Here is a 23,263-nt window from a genome sequence, read left to right as displayed (position 1 = left end):
CATGACAAATTGCTCAGTTTTATTCTTCAGGTTACTCTCTCGGTAGAACAGATCTTCAATTTATATAAATAAACATGGTAACCATTAAAATCTCAGCAGCAGCTTAATATACAAAGCCATCAAAATAGGTATTTTTTGCAAAGAAATGTTTGCCATAAGGATTACTCCCTACTAAACGGTCTCATTTTTGTCTTTCAACTGCATAGTTAAGGGGGCAAGAAAAGTCCACTTTGACAAACCTGTGGATGATGTTGCCCTCCCCTCCTAAGACTTCTACATTCATAACTATGGGCAGAAACAACTGACATAAACTAGATTCTGTGCTTTCAATTTATGATTGCAGAACCACAGGCCAGCAGATTTCAGATATAAAATCAGAAACTGCTCAAAATGAGACAAAAAGCTGCCTCTTTTAGAGAACCTGACCCACTAGCAACATCATTTCCCACCCTTTGTTTTTGACAACGACCCCCTGGTAATTAGCCTAATTAAGGATGTCACTCCTCTCTGCCCTTCTTTTATGAGTTGCTCTCAGATACGTTAAATGTAACAGAAATGTTTACAGGTTATTTAATTTACTAATACTTTTAATAGTAGCAACATCAGCTGCATAACTGGAAAAGACTAAATAAACCCTAGACAGAAATTTGTTTTGTTTAGGAATGAAGTGCTACACATACCTTTCAGTGTTTTCAATATCTGTGGAAACCTGCCATAAATGCTGTTGAATATCTGTTGGTGATGATGACGTGTCTTCTAAAATAGGTACTTCGGAACTCTCCTCCACTTTAGTATCTAGGATCTTGGGTGGGGCACAAGGTTCTTTTCCTTTAAAATATTTAAACAAAACATATATCCCCATTATTTACTAATTAAAATACTCAGATTATATCATTGATGTTTTGAGCTTGATCTTGCACAGTATAAAGAAGAGAGAGAGTGGTGAACGCAAACTCTGAGTAAGAACTGTTCAGAAAGAGAGCAGTCCACAACAATCTGCTAATCAAACAAAACTATGAGAAGTCCCACACAGGCACGTGTGGAGCTTAGAATTGTACATATTGAGTATTATGAAGGGTTTCAGTTAAACTCCAGTGGCTTACATGTGACACATAATAAGAGGCAGAGGACAAAACAGGACAAAGTAAGTCAGGGAGCTTCAAAAGCGACTTCAAAAATTTTGACACTAAAGAACATTGCAATCCATGTCTTGTAGTATTACAGCAATACTAAGGGAAAACAAAAGGCAAAAATGTGCAGTTTTGTACTTGATGATTTTAAAAGCAATACATAGCTGCCACCATTCACAGCCCAATACGTATTATATTCTGAATTTTCATGCTTACACTTGCCCAATTCGTGCTCACTATAAGAAAATGAAATGCAGTGTTGGAATTTAATGGGGGCTTCATGTCAGATCTGCCAGGGCTTTTGTCAGGGAGACAATGGGATAAAGGATGTGGACCACGATAGTGGAGCATGCAAGAGAGTTAAGTACTGGTGGGATTTTTTTGGTATCCTTGCAAACCTCCTGCGGACTGACTGATGGTATTCCTTTTCTGTAGTGGCAAGCACAGTCCTGGCACCAAGTACATTTAAATAAGAAAATTCAAAATGGAGTGCATCCCAGACACATTACTGAGAAGTTAAAGATTTTTTCCCCCTCTGAGTTGTCTCATGAAATGGAGTAAACAATCTCAGAAAGAAACAAATAAAACTTTCTAAAAATAGAGAAAAAACGTCAATGTTTAAAACAGTGGTAGGAGGAATTGAGTAGGAAATGTTTTTTCATCTCACAATTTTTGCAATTTGAAAAATTTTCACATCAGGACAAACCTCAGTTGTTCTATAAACAGGAAGAACAAGAACAGCTAAAAGAGTAGTGGTCATTTAGCCCATTTTTCTGGGACACTAGAGACCAAGACTGCAGACCATACTTATTTGTGATATGGAAAAGCAATATAGCATCCCCACTATCAGGCTTGTAACCTTGGTTTTTTTTTTAATCTAGAAATTCCTGGATCTTGAGAAGCTCTTTTTGGGCAGGTTCTCTAAACTGTTGTATTCTGGTAAATTATTCCTCCGCTGAAAAAATAATATACTTAGCTACTTGTCTGAATGTCAAACTAAACATTACTTATACTACAGAAGATACTTGCTTAATGTTTTCATTACTCTCTAAAGTTAGTAGGAAGCCCCTTTCCCTGCTTCCCCCCCAATTAAGTCATCTAACTATGATTCCAAGAGATTGCATGACCTGACATTACAAGTTTATCATCTATAAAAGAATGATGTCCCGCATCCATTCTCTGCTGCTTACTTTGGCATTTACTGCTAACTTGTGCTTTGCCAGATCCCTCTGTGAGGCACTTTAACCCATCGAATGGTAGAAGACTACCCCAATAAAAGGAAAAATAAAATGTGAAATTTTCTGATGTTTCAGTGATTTAAGTCAGGTCAGTAAAGAACCCTACATGTTCCAGAGCAAGTGCCAGAGGAGGAGGATGATCATATGGCCAGAAGCAGTGGAAGGGAGGAAGAAGTGAAGGCATGATAAGGGAGGGGAGATAGAGAGGAAAGGATCAAGATCCTTCTGGTGGTAACAAGCTATTATGCTCAATTGCTTGTGGAACAGCAGCCTAACCCTACTTCCCAGATTATATGTTTTACTCTGTATCACCCTGTAGGTATAACTTTCAAATTTTTCCAGTTCTTAACTGCAGCTTATGCTGTTATTTTAAGGTAGTTCATATTATACATTTTTAATTATTCATGTGTGTAAGCTTCATTATTCATTATTTTTCCCATTAGAGGAAGGCCGTAACACAACATACTGTTACCAATATCTCACTTACCACTTCTTTGTAAAAGAGGGTTGCCCCAGGGAAATCATGTAATTTGCCACTGATATCACAAGGTATTACTGCTGGAACTGGGTATTAGTTAATTTTCCCATTATTTTAAAGTGTTATGTTGGAAGTCCGACCTCACCTTTGGTGACATGCTGTCAAGAACAACCCTGTCTGTAGATGCATCCTTTAGGGATGTGAAAGGTGTTTCAATGGAAGCAATAACAATACTAGATGAAATAACAGAAAAGGTTCTTTTTTGCAACTTGAGAACAGAAGCACTGAGACTGTAACATTCTTTATTTAGCACAAAGGCAAGCTCTTGCAGATTTAGCAGAATGAACGGCACAGATTTCTTTTCAACTGAAAAAAGCTCTTTACCAGTAATTCTGTTGTATTGTGAACAATTCATGAAGCCTTTCTTGAATTTCAGAGCATCTGCTCAATCACTTGAAAACAGTTAAAGAGTCAGCTAATGATAAAGGCTTTGCTTGAATAATGTCTATGACTCAGGCTTAACATTTCTACTACACGGCACAGCCTGTAGAGAAACAAAAGATCTTTATTCTTCTCAACCTTCTACTGGTGGTAAGGCTATCTTTTGTATTACACATTCTTAAAATAGGGATATGAACCCTAAATTTTACTTTCAATTTAGTCAGTGGAAAGACTTCCATTAATTTCACTTGGAGTTTGATCATGCACACAGTGTTTTCAGAGATATCCACATATGCTTGCTGTTCTTGCCAGTTGACTAGACAGAGGCTCTTTTTACTGTGAAATTTTAATATAATGCATGATGTATTCTTTGTCTTCTAGCCTCTAATTCAGCATTTTTTTTTTTTTACTTTAAGAAGCAGAAAATGCCTTTGGTATGAAATTAAATTAATTGAATTAAATAATGCTGAAGATCAAACTTGAGTGAGGATAAATAAGAGGGTAGAAGATGATCAGTTCAGTAAGGCTACATACAACATCTGTGATCACTGCGCTTTATGTGACTAACCTGTTATCTCCTTACTGCTTCTGTGGTGACCTCTGTGTTTGCTTTTGTCATGCTACCCTATGCACCTGCTCTTAGTCATCACCTACTTTCCAGAGAAACTTACATAATGAAAAAAACATCTATTATAGGTCCCTCAGAGCTAGTTAGATTTCACTGCAGATGAATTGGAAAAATCTTTGAGGGGAATAACAGAATTTAACAAAGCTGAGAGAACCCTGCTCTTAAAAAGAAGACAGCATTTGCATCAGGCTTCCAACCTAGCAATTAAGGATAAATGCACAAGCTATACATCACAGCTAAAGTAAAATAAAAGGAGAACATAAAAAGGGGAATAGGAAAGAATCATGTAGGAAGTAAAAAAGGAATGCGGTAAATATGGCTAACAGCCTGATGAACTTCATTCCTGACTTAAACTTGAGATCTGCAGAACTCATGAGATTGTCTCACTGGAAATATTATTATTAAGGAAAATGCATTAGGAACAAGTCTGTGGTAGAAGTTGTGTTTTCCTCCTTTCATGCCTGTTTCTGTTCTATTCATTTTGGCCTCTTTACAGTGTCCACATGAGAACAGGTGATTCTCTGGATTTTTTAAGTGCTTGTTTTCCACACCTGTATGCTTCTCTTCTCTCTCACTACTTAGTCCTCTTGTGTAAGTCATATGTCTAAGTAATTACACAAATCCACCAGTCTTTAAATAGAATGCTGAGATTGTAGCGCATCCATTAAACAATCCTTCCTTTCTGCTTCAAAACTCCAAATAGCATGTAATTTAAACAAAGTCAAAAAACCCAAAAATCCCTTCACTGAATTGAGGGTTTATTTTTGTAATCTGTAATATAAGCTATCACACGTTTTTAGGTGATATTTTAAGGAAATATATGTTGTTATCACAAAACACATAGTTGAAAACCAACAATTATGCTATGAACTTCTTGTACGGTACACGACACACAGTTATCTGTGATTTGGTATCATTCTAATGCACCAACAATGCAGGAATGAGTTCAGTCTGAATTTATATCACAAAAGCCTAATGTTTTCTGTCCATAGTATGCATACATGATATTCCCAAAAGACTCAATTCTTCCCTTTTTTACCTAAGTATTCAGGTACGTACCACTCTGGCTAGTCCTTCTGCCCTCAGCTATGTTTATACAAGTCGGATGGGGCCCACACATCTCAACTACAGTGATTGAACTGTAATTTTTTCTTCAGGGCTTCCAAACAGGCTTGTGGTAAGAATAAACAATATGTAGGTTACAAGCATTAAAGTATTTTGCATCTTATTCTGAGAAATTATTGATGTATAAACACATCATTTAGAAAAAAAGACATGGGAAAAAATAAGACTTTGAGACCATTTCATAGAAGAAACTGTAAGATTCTGGGAATCTAATGTATCCTGGACTAATTTTTTCCCATAGATTTTCAAATTCTACTGAAATTACTACAGCTATGTGTAAATAACTGATAGCAGGAATTACCTCTCCATGTGTGTACGCTTCTTTTCCAACAAGTTACAAACAATGTAGCAGGTTGTACTGATTCTAGACCATAAGAATATATTCTTATAACTAGACATGAGCAGTGATTTATTTTGTTCAAACTCAGCATAAATGGCTACCAGTATCAAACCTTGTACTTCTTTGACAAGGTAGCTTTAAATATTTTTACAGCACGTTTTGAACTCTGGAAAACACCTCCAGTTCATTTTAACTGTCCCCTCTTGCCTTTGATTTGTTACATGGGCTTAGTCCCTTAGTTATTAAAATGAGTGCCTTGTTCAAATGCTGCATAGCTAGCTGATAGAATGATCGCAAGCTGCAATTTAGGATTTTAAAAAATATTTTCTAATATATGTAATTATATAACCAAACAAGTCAATTATATCTGTAGATGATCCTAAGAAATTAATGGTTTCTATGTAAACATGTATAGACATTAAACTTCGGTAATGCACACTTCCACAGTGACATGCTATAATGATCCAATGATAATAATAACATTTTACAGTTCCTTACAATGAAAGGAAATGAATCAGCAAAGCTCTTTTAACTGTTATATTTACGTATTAAAACTGCAGTGAAGTTCGCTTGCCAACATGACACCCATCTACAAGAAGGGCTGGAAGGAGGAGCCGGGGAACTACAGGTCTGTCAGCCTGACCTCAGTACCGGGGAAGATTATGGAGACGTTCATCTTGAGGGCGCTCACAGGGCACGTGCAGGACAACCAAGGGATCAGGCCCAGCCAGCACGGGTTCATGAAGGGCAGGTCCTGCTTGACCAACCTGATCTCCTTCTATGACCAGGTGACCCGCGCAGTGGATGAGGGGAAGGCTGTGGATGTTGTCTACCTGGACTTCAGCAAAGCCTTCAACACTGTCTCCCACAGTATTCTCCTGGAGAAGATGGCAAATCGTGGCTCAGACAGGTTTACTCTTCACTGGGTAAAAAACTGTCTGGACGGCCGAGCCCAGAGAGTCGTGGTTAATGGAGTGAAATCCAGTTGGCGGCCAGTCACAAGTGGAGTCCCCCAGGGCTCAGTTTTGCGGCTGGTCTTGTTTAATACATTTATCGATGATCTGGATGAGGGGATTGAGTGCACCCTCAGCAAGTTTGCAGACGACACCAAATTGGGTGGGAGTGTTGATCTGATCACTTCTCCCAAGTGACTAGCTACAGGACAAGAGTGGATGTACAACATTCAGAGGAATTAGAGCTGAATTTTGTGAACACTTCAGAAAGGTACCTAAGCTCCTTCCGAATATCTTACTTTCCAAGAAACTCTAATTCAAATTTTAAAAACAGAACAAACATAGAATTGTTTAGGTTGCACAAGACCTGTAAAGATCATCAAGTCCAACTGTAAACCTAACACCGCTAAGTCCACCACTAAACCATGTCCCTAAGCGCCTCATCCACACATCTTTTAAAAACCTCCAGGGATGGTGACTCAACCACCTCCCTGGGCAGCCTGTTCCAATTCCCAATATCCAGCCTAAACCTCCCCTGGTGCAACTTGAGGACATTTCGTCTTGTCCTTTCACTTGTCACTTGGGAGAAGAGACCAACACTCACCTCTCTGCAACCCCCTTTCAGGTAGTTCTGGAGAGTGACAAGGTCACCCCTGAGTCTCCTCTTCTCCAGGCTGAACAACTTCAGCTCCCTCAGCCGCTCCTCAAGAGACTTGTGCTCCAGACCCCTCACCAGCTTCGTCGCCCTTCTCTGGACACGCTCCAGCACCTCCATGTCCTTCTTGTAGTGAGGGGCCCAAAACTGAACACAGGATTCGAGCTGTGGCCTCACCAGTGCCAAGTACAAGGGTACAATCACTTCCCTAGTCCTGCTGGCCACACTATTTCTGATACAGGCCAGGATGCCATTGGCCTTCTTGGCCACCTGGGCACACTGCTGGCTCATATTCATCCGGCTGTTGATCAACACCCCCAGGTCCTTTCTGCCGGGCAGCTTTCCAGCCACTTGTCCCCAAGCCTGTAGCGTTGCATGGGGTTGTTGTGACCCAAGCGTAGGACTCAGCACTTGGCCTTTTTGAACCTCATACCATTGGCCTGGGCCCATCCATCCAGCCTGTCCAGATCCCTCTGCAGAGCCTTCCGACCCTCAAGCAGATCAACACACCTGCCCAACTTGGTGTCATCTGCAGACTTACTGAGGGAGCTCTCAATCCCCTCATCCAGATCACTGATAAAAAGTATTAAACAAAACTGGCCCCAATACTGAGCCCTGGGGAACACCACTCGTGATCGGCCACCAACTGGATTTAACTCCATTCACCACAACCCCTTGGGACTGGCCATCCAGCCAATTTTTTACCCAGCCAAGAGTGCATCCATCCAAGCCATGAGCAGTCAGTTTCTCCAGGAGAATGCTGTGGGAAACGGTGTCAGAGGCTTTACTAAAGTCCAGGCAGACTGCATCCACAGTCTTTCCCTCGTCCACTAAGTGGGTCACCTGGTCATAGAAGGAGATCAGGTTAGTCAAGTCAGACCTGCCTTTCATAAACCAATACTGACTGGGCCTGATTGCCTGGTTGTCCTGTACATGCCGCGTGATAGCAGTCAAGATGATCTGCTCTGTAATCTTCCCTGGCACCAAGGTCAGGCTGACAAGCCTGTAGTTGCCTGGATCCTCCTTCTGGCCCTTCTTGAAGATGGGCGTCACATTTGCTAACCTCCAGTCATCTGGGATCTCCCCGGTTAGCCACGACTGCTGGTAGATGACGGAAAGTGGCTTGGTGACCACTTCCACCAGCTTCCTCAGTACCCTCGGGTGGATCCCATCTGGTCTCACAGACTTATGGCTGTCTATGTGGTGTAGCAGGTCGCTAACCATTTCCCCTTGGACTGTGGGAGCTTCATTCTGCTCCCCATGCCTGTCTTCCAGCTTAGGGGGCTGCGTAGCCAGATAATAACTGGTCTCACTATTAAAGACTGAGGCAAAGAAAGCATTAAGTGCTTCAGCCTTTTCCTCATCCTTTGTCACTATGTTTCCCCCCGTATCCAGTAAAAGATGAAGATTCTCCTTAGTCCTCCTTTTCTTGTTAATGTATTTATAGAAATGTTTTTTCTTGTCTTTTACAGCTGTTGCCAAGTTCAGTTCTAGTAGGGCTTTGGCCCTTCTAATTTTCTCCCTGCAAAACCTCAAAACATCCTTGTAGTCCTCCTGAGTGGTCTGCCCCTTCTTCCAAAGGTCATAAACTCTCCTGAGTTCCATCCAAAGCCCCCTGTTCAGCCAGGCCGGTCTTCTTCTCTGCCAGCTCATCTTCTGGCACATCGGGATCGCCTGCTCCTGTGGAGGCAGCAGACTCCCCTAAGCATATTGGGCCTTCTGTTCCCCTGAGGAGAGAGTCCCCTATGACAACGACCCCTCTTTTTTTCTTCATGGAAGATGTTTTTACGCAGGGCATAGGCCCGCTTAACCTTGGTGACAACTCCAAGCTAGGTGAACCCTCGTCCTCATCATTGTTTGGTTCCGCTTGCAGACCCCTCATACCTATTATGCAAGAGAACCTGGGAAAGTGGGGTAATAACAAAAAAAGTATTACTAGGTTTAAGAACTGTGTTTGACACTGCTCCCTAAGGCACAAAGCTATATAATTCAAATGATGGAGGGGAACAAATAAAGCAAAAACATGATGAGGAGAGAAGCTGCTGGTCCTAGGTGACTGAACTCATCTGTTGCTTGACAAAGTCTGAGAAAGATGATTCTATTCGGAGAAGTCCTGCCAGAGTGTGATAATGATGCAGAAGAAAACTAGGTGAACAAATGCAGTGAAAAGTTTCAGAAGATTTCCAAAAAAAAGCTGGAACATGAGCTGCCATCTTCCATATCTGCCACAATAGGTATTTGCTATAGTCACCCCAATAGGTATTTGCTATGACAAAAGGGACAGCAAGATCCTTAAAGCCATCATGTTAGGGACTGCCGGAAGGCACAGGAGAATTTCTCACAGTGCTGCCCTGAAAACTGGACTCTATACCTACCCAAGGTTTTCATGTGATCCTGTCCAAGTAGCTTAAACCCAGCTCCTCAAAATGGTTTTTGACGAAGTATTTCTAATTGTCTGGTTTGCTCAACCCAGAGACTCTTTGCACTCAGCTGCAAATGAAGCTACTGAAAAATTACTCTATAAACACATACAGCACTGCATAAAGTACACTGCAATCTTGGATTCTAGATTAGCAATCTTTAGCTCAATGTCTCTTTGTTCCTTCTTTACAATGGGAAGAATTGCTATTACCTCACTACTCAAGGCAGTTCTGAAGACACTCCCATCAGTGTATAAGTTACTGAGAAAGGTCTGAGGAACAGAAGGATTCTGCCTTTAGAACAGAATTGTGTGCAATAAATACAATGTATGACACTGAACAATTAGGATTAAAGAAAGACGTATGCCCAAGTAAATATTTACATGTGTATTAGTTAGCCTGGGACTGTGGAAAGGAGGAGTAATAAAATATATGATCAGGTAACCAAAGGCTTAGTAACTACAAAAAGCTTGAATTAAAGCTACTTGGGCACATTTCATTGCGTCCTTTGCAAACTTTCTGAACATTGAACTTTGCAATCATAATGTATTTTAACACTGGGCTTTTGTGGTGTATGTACCTTAGAAAAATATTAGAGAGCACTTACCTCAGTTTACTTACTGCATAACACAGCTGGAAATATTTATGGCTTTTGGGCCCACTGTGACTGTTACATCTCAAAGAAATAACAGACTGTCTGACTTTTCCAGCAGAGATTGTATGACAGTAGTAAGTTAAACTAAAGCAGTGTAAATATGCAAGAAATTTCTGTACAGGAAGCTTGGTATATACTATACAATATACATAGGAATGTTTGCTCAGTAGAACATAAAGTTAAAGAGAGATAGAAGATCAGTGCTGCGAAAGGCAGTGAAAATACCCAGAGCTCAGCCCTTCAAATTGTAGGGTGGTATTTCATTAAAGAGCATCTGTTTCCCAGTGGGGAGCACTGGCTGACTTTCTCTTGGGAAAAGAGCATCAGCACTGCCTCAGCTTTATCAGTTCTACAGTTTGTTTGATAATGTCTGGTCAAGATACCAGTACCCATAATATTATTTATTAGCTGCAGGTTGCTGAGAACAGCCTCCATGTCATTCTGCTTGAATCTCTGCTGGCTCCCAAGTAAGAACATAAATTGGTGAAATTTCATGGGAGGTTTAAAAACCTAACAAACCACTTAGCCAACAGGTAAGAGGACTAGAAAATGGAAAATATTACATCCATATGGAAAATATGACCTTCAAAAATGGGCTTAAAGACAAAGCAAGAACATCAGACATGCACATTTATGAATTAAGCAAAGTTTTTAAGGATGTGTGTTCTAGTATATGACTACCTTCACAGTGAAAAATACTTAACGTAACTGGAATTTCCCTTGTTGCATGATGCCTTTACAATACTTCTAGGTGTTGTAAATATCAAGTATTTAACATACAAGAGCAATGTTCTGTGGGCTAAGTTCCAAAATTCAAATTATTCGAATCCCTGTGATTATATAATTTTTGCCTATTATGAATTTTTCTCAAAGAATGTCACAGAAACTTTGAGCCAAATTACAGTGGTTATCTCTATATGGATACAAGATGAAAATTACTCTATTTAGCAATGGCAGGATAGCTACCATGACTTCCTCTATGGTGAGATGAGGAACCACCGTGTATCAAAAGTACTGCCAGATAGGAACTAAGCTGGCCCATACTACAATGCTGTAATTCATCTTATCCAAACTTAGACATCTAATAGTTTAATGTTTAGTTTAAGTTATTAATGTAGCTTCCATCCAGAGGCAAAAGGGAGAGACAAGACATATCGGGGTTACTCAGGCCACCTCAAGCTACTTTCTTTCTGCAATCACAGAAGGTGGTTTGACAACTGTAGCCAATGCCAGCAAATGTAGTACAATTTGTCTTAAAAAATGGTGATTCATTTTAGCAGCTACTGGCATCTTTGATATAAGGTGGTTCTGTTAACTCTGTCTCTTCCTATTTTATATAATTTCTTTTTGACTTGAGAAAACCACTAGGAAGCTCAACTGAGCTGTTATAAACCTCTAATTCTTACTTTCGTAATAAAATATCACTGGCTTTAGCTGTATCCTATAGCTAGATATGAAAAACACATTATGGGATCTTTCAGCATGACAGGAGATACATAAGGTTCATTACAAGGCCTTCATTACAGTTCAGTACAGAACTTTGTCTTGTCTTTACCTAGTATATTCTGCTGAGATATTATCTGGGGAAAAAGTAGTTACAGTTAGCACAGATACAGTCCCAATCAGTGTATGCCATCACTGAGTAATGAGGTTACTAAGTAACCTATTCAGTGAATTATCTGCATTTCTACATCTTCCTTTCAGTAGATGGATAATCAAATATGAAATCATTAGAGCGGTGCATTTTCACTGAAGCGAGAACATCTCCTTTGTGTGTAAAAAGACTTTGTGAGGTAGATTTCAGTTCCGAATCAAGTACATAGTTTTACAAAGGTGGGCAGCTTTTTAACCATATTTATCCATCTTTTGCTATAAGCTGGCATTGCTGGATAAGTAACAAAAGGGATAGTAAGGGATTAGTTTAGTGCTAAAACCATGCCATATTGCTCCACCAAATACTTGCCCTCAAATATCATACCCAACAAATACCTCTATTAAAATGACTAACAGAGGTTCCTCACTGATCTGACTAATGACAGCTAAAACTTTTGGGACCACTCTTTTAAAAAAAATTTCAGACTTCAAAACTACAAGGACATTAGTGATACATGCCCGATATGACACACTTCTGTAAAACGATGATAATGAAAATAGAAACACAGATTTTTTTTCAGTATCTGAAAAGCTTCAGTGGTACAGTTCATTTTACAGCTTGGTGCTTTGTCTTTCATGAATATCCATGCATGACCCAAAAGACTGCTCTTTTCTTTCAATCAGCATCTGTATATTTATGCAATTCAATACCTTTCCGATGAAACTGCAGTGATCCTAGCAGACATATGGACTTAAGCATTTCTGTTGTGTACATTTCTAAGCAACACTGCAACTGGATGTATAGTCTACAGATTTCAGGATGAATTTCACCATCTTCTGGGCTGCAGTAAAAAAGAAAAATTTTAGTTAGGAATAGGACTGGAAGGACATGAGGGTCATCAAATCCACTTCCCTACTGTTGAAAGCAACCACATCATAATCTGCTTCATAAACTATTAATCTATGTGTATATGACAAAAAACCTGTTTCTACCAAACTGCATTTACAAACAATTCTTTAGCTCTATGAAGCTCTAGGCTTAAAACAGCTAAACTTGGCTTGTCTTGGGTAAGATTCCATGTCCTCATTTTCTTCTCTGCCTATTTTTGGAAAAGGAGCAAATAAGTGACTGAGATCTTGTCTCCTCTTTAAAAGCTTTGGATAAGGGTTCTTTTGGCATCCAGTTTCAGCTACCCTTGGTCCTGGTGCAGATGCAGGAGATGATTGCAGGGCAACTTTCACAGTCACTCTTCAGGTTACAAATCCTGGATCAGGCATAATCAACCCTACTTTGAAGACACTCTCATCAGATGCAAGTCAGTTGTAGTCTTTTGGTTCTATAGTTTCTGCCTGAATTCCTTTTTTCCCTGTGTTTAAATTAGTAGTCATGTGATACTGCACTGTGAGGAGAATGAGATGTTCAATAATTTTTTCAGAAAAGTAGTAACAATCTTGAAAACAAAAATTGAAATCAAGAGTAACCCCATACCTCCAATTAATTGCTTATGACACTAAGAAAATAATTTACCCAGATCCAGGAAGCAATTCTCATGCCTGGCTGTAAAATCAGACATTAAACCTCACTTTTGTAGACTGAGAATGCTGCACAGGTGTAAACATACTTTTTTATAAACTTAACTGTTTCTGTGAGTGCTAATGAAGTGATTTATCCTGTCATACCTGAGAATTAGGTTTTCAATGCTCCTTCCAAAGGTACTTTGAATAGGGCAGTAAGTGGCAAGATTGAAGAGTTAGGATTTCAGCCATTTCATGTTCAGACATTCTTGCTATTGGTTTGCTATATAGTGATGTTAAATGGTAAGATAACCCCCAAAATTGGATTTTATAACAACTAGAGGAACCTGCTTTTCTAAATAACCTGAACCTAATAGCATTTCTGAATACTACTGCTAAGACATGAAAAAATTTTTTCAGCATGCTTTCAGATTTCTAGCCTATGAATATTATAAATGAAGCTTTCACAATAAAAAGATTGCTCGCGTTCGTTACAGTGATTGAATTTCCTGTGGTTAAACTGATGCTTCGAAAGACCCTCCTGTATATGAAACAAAATTAGACTTCTGGATTCCCTCATAAGAATCAAAGCAACTTACCTGATAAATTATTTGCAGCAACAGTAGATTGGGCTGCTATGGTCAAGTAATTTCTTAATACCAATCTAGGCCAAAGGCTTTGAGACCTACAGCAGACAATGTCTATTTCATCTAGTAAAATAGATTCTTTCTGACCTAAGGTAAGAGGTCATTATTTATACCTAGATCCAGGGTCCAATCAAAATATTAAGTCCAGCTCTTTTGTTAAAAGCAAAGCTTAAAAACTCTATTTTAAGGAAAATCCTATCAGTTTGTGCTGATACAAGCTTAACTGTAGTTCAGTTCAAATGAATATTGCATACTAAAACCTGTTAATTATTGTATTTGAGATTCACCATTATTTCTAACAAAGGAGACCATACATTGCCTAGAAAGCATGCACCTTCTGTCACTGATTTCAGTGACACCAAGGAAGACTATACTAAGTCATACCCTGGGATAAGAAAATAGGACCAGTATAAGGTAGGCCCTGATGCATGTGGCTCAGTGGGCAGGGGAAAGGAGCAATCTCAAAGGAATATTTGATGCAAGAACTTGCCATAATCTGCCTCCATCATTCCAATGAGGAATACACTGTGTGGTTTTCCAAGGTCCTCAAGGGTTCCTGTCCCTCCAAGTGACATCAGAAACCAAATGGGACCATGAAGGTTTCACAGAATTGGCAAGAAACTTCCTAAAAGGAAAGAGGAACCTTAGCACTTTCACGGTGTATGAAGGAAGACTACTGGTGTCTGTACATGCCAATGAAAACTGGTAAGAATCACAGTAGCGGTAAGCTGTACAATCAAGAATGCTTAAACAAGCAAGAAATACAGCCAAAAAAAGAAAAAAAGACAAGGTTGGAAAAGACTGAAGATTGAAAAGAAATCATGCTGGAGTTGGTCAGAAGGGACAAAGGAAGATCAGTCCCACCTGCCAATCCATTACAAAGTAGACTTCATCAAAAAGGCAGGAAATGACTGGAGTACAAAATACAATTGCTGTGGTCTGTGTTACTTCAGGAGCAATACCATACACATGGTAATAAACCTTCCAATCCTGGGAGCTTTATTTCTTTTGGCTAGACTATAATATGTGCATTTTTCTTAAGGCACATCTACTTTTCTACTTTTAAAGTGAAGTCTGCATTTGTTGAAGAATTATACCATGCATGATACGGTATCTCCTGCATCTTATCATAAATACAGACTAAATCTATGATGGCAGAACAAAAAGGGTTCATCCCCAACAATCTGAAGTGTCTTTTCAGATGCTTCCTGTAACATTTCTTCCTATTCTCAGTGACTCGAACTCAGAAAACATTTGATAGCCTTAAGACCCTGAATAATTTTCCTGAAAAATTAGCTACTTGACATAATTTTTTTTGTTTATTCAGAGTCAAGTCCTTAACTGAATATGAAAGCACATATTTCCTAGAAATGGATCCATGTTGAAATCTCACATTCTTTTCAAAGGATAGGAACATAAGTATTTTTAGTGACTGCATAAGCAGTAGTATAACAAAATAAAGAATGGTAGTTCTGAAATGCTGAAAATTATGCTCAGAAGACACACAGCATTACAACACACATACATGCACACAAAATTATTTTTTGATAAATTGAATTTGATTTTTTAAAAACTGTACTTAATTGCAGACTCCTCAGACATTTAGAAGTTCTACTTTGTATATTAAAATATTTTATACATTTTTACCTTGCACTAACTATCTAGTACTTTTTATCTTGCATTAATCCATAGTATCTAGTCCTGCTTTAACAAGAGTTAAATCTTAACATTTTCTGCAGTTGTGTTTGCTGTTTCTTTCATTTTTAACCAATCTATTTGTTATATGAATTGCAGCTGTTAGATCTGTCATCACTTAGCTGATTAAAAATGGACTGTTCTCTCTGCATAAACAATAACCATAAATTTAACAGCATTTCTTTTCAAATTGGCAGATGGCAAGAGGGTTTTTAATGTAATCATATTGGTATTAACCAAAGAAGATAAAACACATATAGCCCAGATATAAATTTCATTTGTTTTACTATAAATCAGGAGCAGACTGTTATCAGAAGGAGACAGTTATTTCTAAATCATACCAGCATTTTCAAGACCAGCAACTAGTCCTTCATTTTGCGTGTACTGCTCCTAATGATTTCAACATTTTCTGTAAATGAGTTACTACAAAACTGGATGAAACTTAGAGCAGAATAGGATTCTGACGTTTGACGTTAAGAGGCAGTCTCAGGAGTAAATGTCACCTTGCAGAATTCATCTAACCAAATACAGCACAAACAAGTGACTAGCCAAATACAGCAAAAAGTACAGCACACCATGTTTTCTTCCTCTGGAATAGTATTTTAACTTTCTGAACTTTGGGTCTTATATACCCGTTTTTATTTCTCTGGTAGCTAAATTTAAGAACCATGTGATACATATTTAGATAATACATGGCCTGTTGGAGGCTTTTACTATCCTGGTTTGTCCTACCTTTTAGCTTACAGATGAGATTTTTTATACCCCTTAGTGTCACACATTCTTAGATGCGCATTGAACGCTATTCCCAAGTTCAGCACCATGGAATTCCTGCAGTAGATGGAGATGCAGCTTTTCCCCCCCACCCCATCGTCTGCATCGCTTACTGTTGCAGCTCATTTCCCCATGAGTGCATACACAGTAATTTCCTTTGAGCTATCTTTACCAACAGAGGGATTACAAAAAGATTTAGAAGTGTGGAATTCCATTTACTTTCCATATTTAGCACCCACACCCAAAATTTAGCTCTTCGGAATGATTGCTTATTTCATGTAATACCTAAGTTCTGGAGCCCCACCGATAAACACACAAGCACATTCAGTTTCTGCTTGAGTTTCCTAGATGCCTAAACTTTTCTTTCTGAGCAGGGTTTCCTCTGTCCTGAAGATGAACAGTTACACAACTAGTAATGGATAAATGAGTCATTGATTTGCCTATTCCACCTGCAGGGCATTGCCCCATAAATGGTCATGTGCAAAGCGGAACCTGCAAAAAACAAAGCCACCAGAAATGGCAACGATGACCTTTTTCTGCTCAGCGATGAGAGCTCTTTCTGATAGGGAGATACAGATCTACTCCACTCTTTTATCCAAGTAAAGCTGAATCTGTCTAGCTCTTCTGAAAGCTAGGATTTTTTAACCACAAGTCTATCACTAAGAGGAGTATGGAAACTTACATCATGAGAAGATAATTTCCTTGTAGCAGATTTAGATAAAACTGGATTACAGTTGTCCTGTTTTTCTCTGCATTGTTTCAAATGTTAGAAATCCTTAGATTTTTTAGAAGTTATGGCCATTACAGGAACTTTATTTACAATGTTGAAAGTATTTCTTCCTTTCTAGCTGTCACTGGCAAAAACATTGAGGGTCTCACACAGGTGTAAGAAAACAGTATTTTCCTCATACAGCTACTTACTTTCTAAGAAGCAAAATTGGTGAAAACCTTCCTTTAAAACTTTTTTGGTCTTACTGACAGAATTTTTAATTATGCAGACTAAGACAGCAGCAATTAATTACATATAAAGATGATTGGTTCATAAGCCAATTTGAATTTATCAGTGGCTTCCTATTCACAAATGAGCTGTAAGAGTAACTGGAATGCACAGTAATAGGTATTTTATTTGAGGTTTTTGCTGTTGTAAATCTAATACATTTTTCTTGTAAACTGTATTTATGAATAGCATGAGAGTAAGAACTGGAAACATCTATGATATATGCACGTTCTGACCCATTCTTGTTTTTTCAAGAATATAAGAGTATCTGTAATCGAATTGCGAGCAAAATTCTCCCATTTGCAAATCCAAATTAGCAGCAGTGACATCCAAGAAAAAAAATTTTAACTATCCAAAGTTTATACAATGAGAATCATTTCCAGGCCACTACCCTCCCTGATTTTCTCAAACTGTTTAATTAGTGTTTCATTGCCATAATGACCACAAGAATTCCATTAGCTTGTAACCAAACAATTTTCTCCTACGCATGTACATAGTCCTCATTTTCATCTCTGAAAGCCCCACGCTCTGATGGCAATGCACATAAAGATTTCTTTGATAATCCCTGAAGTACATTCTGTGTAGTGGGCTTAAAATTTCCTTTTAAACTGTCATCAATTTCACTTCTCTCAATAATTTTCTATTTCTGTATGTTCAGTGTCATATCATAAGAAATGTCAAACAGGGGACTAGTATAACTTTCAGAATGCTGATTATGATATGCTTATTAAAAAGCTATATACCAATTTAATATTTATTTACAAAGAAAAGTACATGCAAGCTTGCATTATTATCCCCCAAAGTCAGCTACCTCTCTGTCAGTTAGTCCAGCTGATTTCTTTATGAAGAACACTTAGATGTTCAAGAGAAATCGCATATAACACAATCTCATACAACTACTGTGCTAAATTGTGTTCTCAATGGAGCTATTCAATAGCTCATCTGCAGTTGGACATATGAGAGCTAGCACAGCACTGAGCACCTGCCCATGAGCCACTCATTGCTGGCTTCTGAGCACAGCTGCCACAAGTCTGTGGACCGGAATTGTGCTCACTTCCCACATCCATTGTGGAGCAGAAATCTTCTTGCTTCTCCCTATCCACTTAGGTAAGATACAGAGGTACTGGTAACCTTTACAGGATTTGGATACACAGGTTGTAGCGTCTTGGGGATACTTCATCCAACAGGGGAGCACTGCTGCCTTTCACAAGATGAATGCAACGAATAGCCCATGTAGGAAGGGACAAAAGAATTCTACTGCTTTGAGAAAGCCTCTTGACTTGCCAGTGAACCGGCAAGACACACGTGTTCCCATACATGAGGAAGGAGAAATGGTGAGGTGGGGGTACATGTGCTTATGCAAATATGTTGCCTGTAGGGTAAAGTTTATAGGTCCATACAAGCTGGCACATTGCTTAGTAACTGTCAGGCTTCACTTCTGCCTGATCTTCACTAGAAAACAGTAGGCTTTGATTTTCAAATAGAACTAAGAGTATGGGTTCCTTCATACAGGCACTTTTTGGTTTTGTTTTTAATAATAAAAACTCTGCATGAAAGAAAGCCAGATGGTTAGCTTATTACTACCAACAACCACATTTCCTATCATGAGGTCTGCAGGATTACTTATTTGACTTAGAAACACTCGCTGATGTTTAGGGAAAATTGGCTGATCATTTGGCTCTGATTTTCCTTTTTTTCTTTCTTTGCTAAATTATGCTGATAGCTGTACATTAAATTGTTTCAAATATCCTGCACCTCACTTACTAGGAATTTCTGTAGCTGTCACATGAATACTATACCACCAGGGTAACATAAAGGGTAGAAGTCCTTACTCAAAGATGTGAATACTACTCAGGTGATACACTAATATTTAAAATACAGCCTATAGAGGGAGCTCTTATACCAACCATATAGTAGCCGGCCTACATATGGAAGATGAATGAATGCAGCAATTTGGACAATCATTTTAAAATACAAGAATAAACATGATTAAAATGCCCCTCCTTAACATGAAAAGGTAAAGAGTGAAAATTCCATAAAAATTTTTGATATTTTTTCCAAAATATTTGACAGATGATTTTGTTGTACTGCCAAAATGTTGGTTACAACTGAAAAACACCTTCAGGTTTTCCTGAATTCCCACAGGTGTCCAGCATTCATAGTTCCATTGAAACTAGTGAAACTTAAGACTACTTAAACTGAACAAAGATTATGGTCTAATTCTGAATTTAACTTAAAAATCTTAGTCACATATTTACAACAGAGTAGCATTTTACTTTTACTATCAATCACATTTAAAAATACATACTGATGCATTATCTCTGGTTTAAAGAGTAGCTAAGTTGTATGAAGAGTTTGATACACCTTTTTATAAAAGTATTGTTTTGACAAATTCTATGCTTAACTCTGAGGAAAAGTATCATTTTTATGAACAGTGTCAATAGTTCTAAAATATTATGAGCTGAAAGAACTATATCTAGACATACAGTGAAGATTGCTTGTCTTCAAAAGCTAAAGGAAAATAAACCTTTGACAAACCAGAAGTGAAAGTGAATTCATCAATTTCTGCCTTACACCTCATATATGTACTTCCCATGAAAAGGAATGTAAATCAGCTTGATAAGTTGTGGGAAGTCACTGTCTACAAGTATTACCCTGTAGATTGCCTTTTAATTTAGTATCAGAAACACTGCAGTTTAGAAGTATATAGCAGCTATGAAGATGATCTGGAAACAAGACCTACCTCAGACATTATGGTTCTTCTGCTAGAATGAAAAATGTGACAAATACTGCAGAGGAGATACGCTTAATCCCCTTAGCTACTGAGGGCAAGAGGCCCCTCTGATTATGGCTCAGGTGCAACAGCCTACACAACCTGCCTCTGCTTTTCTATCTTAAACACATTGTTTATTTCTTTATCACTTAACCATTCATCATTAAAGGTAGCAAAAGACTTGCTGATTCATTTTGAATAGAAGTAGGAAAGTCATCCAATTACAATGTTTTCTTCTGAACAGATCTTGAGAAAACAGTGTTATTTGTGTTCCTCCCACCTGCTGGGGTTGTTTTTTTTTAAAATATATGTTTCACACAAACTACTGTCAGTTTCAGTATCACGTGTTGTTTTTTTGTTCTCTACTAATGTGCTGTAATACTGCAATACAACTGCTACACAACACCCCAGCCCAGCCCCAAGAAAAGCAGGCTACTTCTTTCTAGTAGACCCATAAATGGTTGCGATGTTGTTTTTAATAAATCAGATTGTTGTTTTGAAGCAGTTACAACAGTGCTCTCAATATCAGAAGACATGTGATCAGATTTTGTTTAGTTAGACCTGGGTAAATCTCCAATTACTCTGATAAGGCTGATGGAGTCAATCTGGGTATATGATAATACAAGTAGAGTAAAACCACAATGCAGTGACTCATATTGTAGAGTCATTTCTAACTCCCAAGTTGATGGCAGTTTAGGTGTTTCCATGCTAGAACAATTTAGCTACAACTATAACAGGAGGAAATATACTTTTCTTATCCATTCAAGAAAATCTCCCTGACTTCCGTAGAAGTTAACCGATAAACCAAGGGCCACGCATGGTCTGCAAATTACAGTAATTTTTAATATGCTCTTGTTTCCTTTTTCTGGCAGGCTCCCCTCTTTCAGAAATACCCCCAAAGGAAAAAACAGCATCACTTATATTGCTGAAGTCTTTTACTTTTTTTTTAATGTTGAAGTTCTAAAATTCTTTTGGAAACTCACTATATGAGATAATTACTACAGATGCAGTAACCTTACCTTTAAAATGGATTAATTATTTACTAAATAACTAGTACTGTGATTCTTCCACACTCCTGACTTCATGTTATCAGGAGACAAGTATCACACACTATTTTCAAGAGCTAGCAGTGCATCCAGTATTTGCAGGTGCTAGTCAGAAAACTTTTTTTTGAAATGATCAGAATCACAGACCGGAATTTTCTGGATTTGTTTCCTCAGAAGTGAATTTTACCGGCTGAATTAACTCAAGCGTCGTCAAGAAGTAAATTACCGGAGGACTACCCAAACTATTCCACTAGCGGACAAAACCGATCACAACCACTCGGTAAAACTTCTTGGACTTGAGTAAAACAGCACCAATGTAAGAAGTTTTATTCGAACTCGCTCCATTTCAGGTAAGGCCAGGCGTATTGGGCGTAGGTGGCAAGGTTTTGGAGGGGCGACAGCCACGGGGGCCCCTCTGTGGGAGGAGGTGCGGAGCTGCCCTGGGCCGGACACGGCCGGTTCCAGCCAGTTCCTGCCGGCTCCGCAAGGGCCCACAGCAGGACACAGCTGAGCCCATCAGCCGCGTGCGTGCACCTCTTTGAAAACTTACTTTAAAAAAGGGCAGAAAACGCCACAGGGAGAGAGGAAGAGGGAACAAAAAGAGTGAGAAACAAGAGAGGGAACCTCTAGGTGAGAGAAAGGAGGAGGAGGTTCTCCACGGCAGAGCAGATATTCCCTGCAGCCTGTGGAGAGGAACACACCAGAGCAGATGGATATTCCTGAAGAAACTGCCACCCGTGGAGAGCCTATACTGGAGCAGATTTTCCTGACAGGACTGCAGCCTGTGGAGGAGCCCACGCTAGAGCAGAGGAAAAGCCTGAGGAGGAAGGAGAGGCAAAGCGGAACTGTTAGGGACTGACGGTAACCCCCATTCCCAATCCTTCCTGCACTGCTCGGGGGGGAGGTAGAGGAGTCTGGAGTGAAGCTGAGCATGCGAAAGGGGGGAGAAAAGGTGTTGTTTTAATGTTTGTCTTTTTGCTTCCCATTACCCAAATCAGTAATTATTTTTATTTTAATTGGCAATAAATTAGGTTAATCTTCCCCACATCAGGCCTGCTTTGCCTGCAACAGTAGTTGGTAAGCAATGTCCCTGTCTTTATCCCTTGCCCAGCTTTCTCATTCCTGTTCTTCCTGTTTTCTCCCCATGTCCTGCTGAGGAGTGAGTGAGCAAGCAGTTGGGTGGGAGTTTGGCTGCTGACCAAGGCTAAACCACCACACTAGTTAAGCTTAAAATCCCCGACAGGATACGTCTAAGCATTCAGAATTCCAAGTGAAATTGCATGTGTCTTTAATTATGCTTCTGAGTTACTATAAGATTTAAAAAAAACAAATGCAAGGCTTGACCATCCAACCTTTGCAGAAACTATCTCTAAGACCCCTTTCCATTCTTCCTTCCTTCAGCTGGCTGTGCCTTGCCTTTACTTCAGGGAAATCCGTAAGACCTCTGCGCTAGCCAAAGATGAGCTGAACAGGGCCCGTCTCTCTGCACGTTATCAGGCTCCCTGTTGAGAAAAGGTGGTGTCAGGTTAGATGAAAGAAATCTTTGGGTGAGCTCTCAAGTCAGCCTTGCTGAGTTCTCAAGTCCTTGCTTAGCTCTAGCCTCAGCTGGACAAAAAAATCTCGCAGACTCACTTCCTCAAATTATATGATAGACACTACTAAGTAATAGATAAACCCAAACCATGACACAGACCTTCCAGAAAAGATCTGTGCAAACCAAGAAGGAGGCAGTTAGGTTAGCTGCATATGCAACAATTTTTAAGTTTCCAAAAGAAATTCCTATTCAGCACCCTGCCTTGTTAGCATCTGCAAGTTGTTCTCAAATTAATTTCTCTGATAAACCAGTCGCGAGAGCACAGACAGGTCTGTACCAGCCAACAGGCTCAAGCCCAGTATACCTCCATATTGCCACTTATAACTTGACTGCAGACTCATGCTGCCTGATTTTAGATGAGCTTCTAAGTTCTTTACAATGTCCCTTAATCACTTACTACTCATTAACACATGATGTATAAATTCTATCTTTCAAAAGTCCACAAAACTTAAATGGTAAGAATGCATACCTACACTCCTGTGTAGTTCCTTTGGTTAGTAGTTGGAAAAAGAATGTTAGAAAACTACCAAAACAAGTATCTCATGTGGGATGATCTACGAAATTTGTTC

The 23,263-nt window shown here is 39.1% G+C and overlaps 1 protein-coding gene across 2 annotated transcripts in view; it reads right to left on the bottom strand.

Moving 5' to 3' along the window:
- Positions 1 to 23,263, bottom strand: part of RGS7BP (regulator of G protein signaling 7 binding protein) — a 43,352-nt gene that overhangs the window by 4,379 nt on the left and 15,710 nt on the right. For both annotated transcript variants that reach the window (XM_059833962.1, XM_059833963.1), the window contains exons 3-4: positions 12,368 to 12,498; positions 681 to 828 (exon numbers count right to left, since the gene is read on the bottom strand). In XM_059833962.1, the coding sequence (XP_059689945.1) occupies positions 681 to 828; positions 12,368 to 12,498 (279 nt within the window). The remainder of the gene's footprint in view (positions 1 to 680; positions 829 to 12,367; positions 12,499 to 23,263) is intronic.

Source organism: Gavia stellata, chromosome Z (assembly GCF_030936135.1).
Source record: "Gavia stellata isolate bGavSte3 chromosome Z, bGavSte3.hap2, whole genome shotgun sequence".
In the NCBI taxonomy this organism is placed as follows: domain Eukaryota; kingdom Metazoa; phylum Chordata; class Aves; order Gaviiformes; family Gaviidae; genus Gavia; species Gavia stellata.
This window is presented reverse-complemented; position numbering and strand designations above follow the sequence as displayed.